Source organism: Rhamphochromis sp. 'chilingali' (assembly GCF_963969265.1).
Source record: "Rhamphochromis sp. 'chilingali' genome assembly, chromosome: 11".
Lineage (NCBI taxonomy): Eukaryota > Metazoa > Chordata > Actinopteri > Cichliformes > Cichlidae > Rhamphochromis > Rhamphochromis sp. 'chilingali'.
The window spans coordinates 15581195-15587496 of NC_137938.1; the positions used below are offsets into that span (position 1 = coordinate 15581195).

General features: G+C 43.7%; 1 protein-coding gene across 2 annotated transcripts in view; it reads right to left on the bottom strand.

Moving 5' to 3' along the window:
• The window catches only part of LOC308405152 (myelin basic protein-like), a 51526-nt gene extending 50955 nt beyond the window's left edge, over positions 1-571 (bottom strand). The window contains exon 1 of one of the 2 annotated variants that reach the window (XM_080895594.1): positions 121-562. Coding sequence is in view for 1 of the 2 variants with exons in the window: in XM_080895593.1 (XP_080751719.1) it covers positions 121-150 (30 nt within the window). In the remaining variant the exon portion in view is untranslated. Of the gene's footprint in view, positions 1-120 lie in introns of both variants that reach the window. The other variant, XM_080895593.1, reaches the window with a different exon arrangement.
• Between the last annotated feature and the right edge of the window lie 5731 nt (positions 572-6302).

The window sequence follows — 6302 nt, forward strand, 5'->3', positions numbered from 1 at the left end:
CACATAAAATGCAAATAGTGTCGTATCCCCCGCGTGTATGCCACTGTCTTTACACTTGCTTTCTTTTACGTGTATGTGTTTGTTTCCCTGTGAATTTTACAACCTTGACTGTGCACATACCCTTCTCCGGTTAGACTGTGTCAAATGCATCCACAGCTGTGCCTTGTACTGGATGAAACAAAGTGTCAGTCTTCTTTTAGTAGTGGTCACCGGTGGTCGTCAGCAGCATCGAAGATAACGCCTTCTTCCCCCTTTATGGTTCGCAGTTGCTGTAATCACCAAAGTGTCTCCGTTACGAAAAAAGGAAAGAAAACAAAAAAGGGGAAAAAAAGAAAAACGTGTCGGTGCTTCCTGATTTAGGTACAGTGGTAGTGATGATGTTGTTTGTTAAGGGGTGGGGCGGCGTGCAGCTGTAATCCGCCAAGAAATATGGACTAAAAAGCACGCTGGTGCACGTCTGTGCATGATTAGTGACTCGTGGTTCACGGTGGGGAGGGTTAAATAAACGTGATTTTAAAGTGGATCTCACGAGCACAGAAAACAGACGGCTGTAGGATTTGCGCACTCTGAGAGCAAGCTTTACAGCCAGCAGGGTCAACGATTGCACAATACAGACAGGCAGTCAGGTTCATGCCTCGCTCAAAGCCTCCAACAGGTTAATTAACAGGGTTTCCCCCCCTCGATCGCTTTGGCGCAATTCTCATATCACAAATGTCGATCTTACCACTGCAAATGCAGTTCTCAAATCAGTAATGCATTGCCTCACCCACGCTAGACATTCTTGTTGTTTTTACACAGCTGTGGTTTCTACACATAATTTACTACTATAGATATTTGTTGCTGTGTTTATGCACTTCTTACTTAAATCTGACAACTCATCAAAAAAGTTTGTACTTTTGTCAGTCACAGCTCTTACTTGCTTTCCTGAATAATTCCCAGCATTGCTGATAGTGTTTTTAATAAAAATTTCAAAGACCAGTGTGGTCTTCTGCTGCTGTAGCCCATCTGCTTCAAGATCAGATGTGTTGTGGCTGTTTCTACCTTGAACCTTTGTAACCAGGGGTTATTTGAGTTACTGTTGCTTTCCCATCAGCTCGAAGTAGTCTGGCCGTTCTCTTCTGACATCAACAAGGTATTTTCACCCGGAGAACTGCTGCTCACTCTCATTTTAGACCATTCTCTGTAAACCCTGGAGATGATTGTGTGGGAAAATCCCAATACATCAACAACATCTGAATTATTCACATCATACAGCAACCGTGCCCAGTTCAGTCGTCTTTCTTAATTAATTGCTCGGTTTGAATTTCAGCAGGCTGTCTTGATCATGTCTACATGCCTAAATGTTTTGAGTTGCTGCTGATGTGAAAGGATGATTCGATATTTGGATTAATGTAATGAGCAGTTGAACAGGCGTACATAATAAAGTGGTTGCTGTATGTATGTAGTGTGACTTTACAGGACTATACAGTAGTTGGTACTTTGTTTAAAGATGGTGTATGTGTTCTTTGTCTGTTTTCTGATGCATTATATAAAAAAAAAAACACCCAGCACGCCCCTGCGGGCGGTTTATCCTTCAAGCTCGGGTCCTCTACCAGAGGCCTGGGAGCTTGAGGGTCCTGCACAGTATCTTAGCTGTTCCCAGGACTGCGCTCTTCTGGACAGAGATCTCCAATGTTATTCCCGGGATCTGCTGGAGCCACTCGCCTAGCTTGGGAGTCACCGCACCTAGTGCTCCGATTACCACGGGGACCACTGTTACCTTCACCCTCCACATCCTCTCGAGCTCTTCTCTGAGCCCTTGGTATTTCTCCAGCTTCTCGTGTTCCTTCTTCCTGATATTGCTGTCATTCGGAACCGCTACATCGATCACTACGGCCGTCTTCTTCTGTTTCTCTACCACCACTATGTCCGGTTGGTTAGCCACCACCATTTTGTCCGTCTGTATCTGGATCTTAGCTCGGTCATTCTCCACCACCCTTGGGGGCATCTCCCATTTTTACCTCGGGACTTCCAGATTATACTCGGCACAGATGTTCCTGTACACTATGCCGGCCACTTGGTTATGGCGTTCCATGTATGCCTTGCCTGCTAGCATCTTGCACCCTGCTGTTATGTGCTGGATTGTCTCTGGGGCATCTTTACACAGCCTGCACCTGGGGTCTTGCCTGGTGTGATAGACCCCAGCCTCTATGGATCTTGTGCTCAGAGCTTGTTCTTGTGCTGCCATGATTAGTGCCTCTGTGCTGTCTTTCAGTCCAGCTTTGTCCAGCCACTGGTAGGATTTCTGGATATCAGCCACCTCCTCTATCTGCCGGTGGTACATACCGTGCAGGGGCCTGTCCTTCCATGATGGTTCCGCGTCTCCCTCCTCTTTCTTGGGTTTCTGCTGCCTGAGGTATTCACTGAGCACTCGGTCAGTTGGGGCCATCTTCCCAATGTATTCTTGGATGTTCGTTGTCTCATCCTGGACTGTGGTGCTGACACTCACCAGTCCCCGGCCCCCTTCCTTCCGCTTAGCGTACAGCCTCAGGGTGCTGGACTTGGGGTGAAACCCTCCATGCATGGTAAGGAGCTTTCTTGTCTTTATGTCAGTGGCTTCTATCTCCTCCTTTGGCCAGCCTATTACCCCAGCAGGGTACCTGATCACGGGCAGGGCGTACGTGTTGATGGCCCGGATCTTGTTCTTACCATTCAGCTGACTCCTCAGGACTTGCCTGACCCTCTGCAGGTACTTGGTGGTTGCAGCTTTTCTAGCGGCCTCTTCATGGTTCCCATTCGCCTGCGGGATCCCCAGGTACTTGTAACTGTCCTCTATGTCTGCAATGTTGCCTTCTGGTAGTTCAATCCCCTCAGTTCTGACTAACTTCCCTCTCTTTGTTACCATCTGACTACACTTCTCCAGTCCGAACGACATTCCAATGTCATTGCTGTATAGCCTGGTAGTGTGGATCAGTGAATCGATGTCTCGTTCACTCTTGGCATACAGCTTGATGTCATCCATGTACAGGAGGTGGCTGACAACTGCAAGACTGTCCAAGCCGGGGCTCGAACCGGCAACCTTCCGATTACAAGGCGAACTCCCAACTCTTGAGCCACGATCGCCCCAAAAAGCATTAGAAAGCAGGGTATGCTTTAGGGCTTGTCTACCATGTGATTCACAAAAATCTCCCTAACTGTGAAGTATCCTTTGTTTCTCAGAGCCACCCATCGCTACTTAACTCCACTCTCAAAACACTCAGCACGAAATTTAGCAAAAAATAAAAAAATAATTAATTAATAAAAAAATGTATCCAACTGAAAGTTCAAAAAGATGATTTTTTTTCATTTAAGCGCTATCAAGTGAATACAAATTGGCAACAAATGATAGCAGCAAATGTTTCAAAGTAGTTTTCACCATTGAAGATTTTAGTGCCAAATCAACACTTACACTTACCACAGTGACAGATTATCCAGCAGAAGGCTGCAGCTTTCCCCAAACTTTTGTCTGAATTTTGTGTAGATGAATACTGTAAGCCAGTAACACCCAATAGAAATGTCTTTCATACTGTGTAAGCTATGCTGATATCTAGAAACATTTTCAGAGTATAAGTAGACTCAAGAAGGGTATTGTTCATTGTCTTTCCTAAAGATCTTGCCCAACATAGTTTCAGATTTCCACGTCATGCGAGGTGAAAGTACTTTTACTCCAACATACAACACACACACACACACACACACACACACACACACACACACACACACACACACACAAACAAAACAGAACAAAAAATACCAAAAACGTACAATGGAAATGAAACATATGGCTCCTATGTACAGTGGTTTACCATACTAACAATACAAAGCTGTGACAAATGTCACCGCATGTTCATGCTCTTCTGCATTTTCTATTCCCTCGTCTTCTGTTTGCTGCACTGTCTTACATTCTTACACTTTTTTCTTTTCGTTGTTTTTTTCAGAGAAAAAAAAATTCACACATGACTTTGAAAGTCAGTTCTAAAATGACCAAAAGCAGGTCTCAGAGATAAATCTAAAGATGACATTATGATACTTGTTGGCCGTGAATGTAAGCAACAATATAAATTTACCCTAGCTGGAAGTAACTTGGAGATAAAAACTGAACGATGCCATGCTTTAGCACCACAGCCACTATTACAGTTCATCATGTCTGTTCTTACAATTTAATGGGATATCGCTGCTGCAGTGGGTAAAAAAAATGGCATCTGGAACATTATAAAGTGCATTTGGTATAATCTGAAAGTGGTGTATTGTGCTGGGTAATGATGCAGGAACACATCTGGGGGCAAAAATGGAAAAACAGACTATAAAGAAGAAAGAAAGCAATAAAATCTGTTTACAGGGTTTGAGAGTATTGTTCAAGCATTTGAATGTTATTATACATACTGTGTGTATAGATGTGCACATACACTATGAGGAAAAAAAATTGGGCCACATGGGCTCTTAATCCTTAAATTCAGGTGTTTTAGTCTCATTACCACAGGTGTATAAAATCAAGCTAATAGCCATGCAGGCTGCCTTTACAAAAATGACAAAAACGGGTCGTTCTAAAGAGCTGAAGTCTAGTTGTTGCTATAGCAGGATCCCACCATTGGCGATAAGTCAGTTTATGTGAGTTTTCCTCTTAAGTATTCTGCATCCATCTGCTAGGTGAAAGCAACAAGTCAGCCACAAAGTGACCCATAAAGTTATAGAGTGGAGTTGTCGAGTGCTGAGGTACATAGTATGTAAAAGTCGCCAACGCTTCTCTGATTCAATAACTGCAGACCTCCAACCCATATGGAAAAGAAATAGTAAAAACTTATATGATTTACTCTTGAAAGTGGCCACTTTCTCATTACTTTCATATATTGTTTTAGTAAGTATCCAAAACATACAAGTTTCATTATATAATTTTTTCTCAAGGGATCATATATCTGTTTTCACTCTTGTATGCTTTTCACACAAATTTCACACAAGACAGATACAAACTTTATAAGATTTATATTTATCTTTTCCATATGGGAAACCACCTCTGGGATTAGCATCAGCACAAAAACCTTGTACTGGGAGCTTCATGGCATGGCTTTCCAAGTCTAAGCAGCTCCTATAGGTGTAAGATGTAGGTGGCCCAGTACTTTATGTCCATGTATTTCAAAATAAGACAAACATTTGACCCAAAGTTTCAGGAAAAATTATTTGGGCTCACCAAGACTGGATCCGTTTCAGCCAGTCTTTGTTGTGCTACTTTAAAAAAGGGTTACTGTTTTGGAGGAAGGAAGGTTCAGGGTTTCAGTAGTCATCATCATGGGCTCATCCGATTAGAATGAGAATAAGCAGTCATCAATCATTTGCAGGTTTTGTCGTTTTATTGTATAACGGGTAAAGGAAAGAAAGACACACATGGACTGCTCTCTCTAAAAAGGACAAAGTATGATTTAAGTAACTCAAAATGATACATGAACTCAGGAGCCTCAAAGAGAAACTCACCTCAGCTGCCGCCCCATGTGGGAGTGAAGAAAGAGTGAGGGGTAGGTGAGTGCAGTCCTTTTAAAACGAGTGACAGGTGAGTGCAATTAAGGCCAAGCACCACACCCAATCAAAGGTGAGGAAAAGAAACAAGGTGCATCTGGTGAAGTGAATGTGCTAAAAGGTGAGCCTTTACAACAGCCGCCCCCATATTTCTACTGAGAAATATGTTCAAAAGATTAGAGATGCTCTTTTTCACAAAGCGGGGGCAGAGGAATCAGACATGCTACAGGTCTAATATAGGTTCAGGTGATGCAGGAGCAGGCAGCGCCCTGACCACTGGCGGAATGGCAGCCACAGGCGGTGGAACTGGTGATAGGGGCACTGCCGGTACTGCTGATGGTAGAGTATCAGGTGGCTGAATGAATTCAGAGCCATCAGCGGACACAAGGATGTGCTGGAGCGGTTCTCCTGAACCTGAACTGGAAGATGTGAACAAACATTGGGCATGCGTGGAACTGCTCTGGGGTTGGAAGTCTGTGATTGGACCTTGGAGTGTCCATCCTAAGCGGGTTTTGACTGCTGCAGGAGATCCAAACTGTCCATGTCTAACTGGTGCAATAGGCGTAATAAGGTGGGTATGATCAGAGCCTATGAGCAGTAGTGGAGCTGCTTTGTTAATAAAGGTTAATAGGATACCTTGAAGATGCTTGTATCTCCATTGAAGAGAGGATACGGGGTAGGTGTGGTCTGAAAGTGCTAAGTGACTTGTAGCGAAGGCATTATTAATTGTGTAAGTTTTCTCTGGATGTGCGATGGGAGAAATCTGGAAACTCACA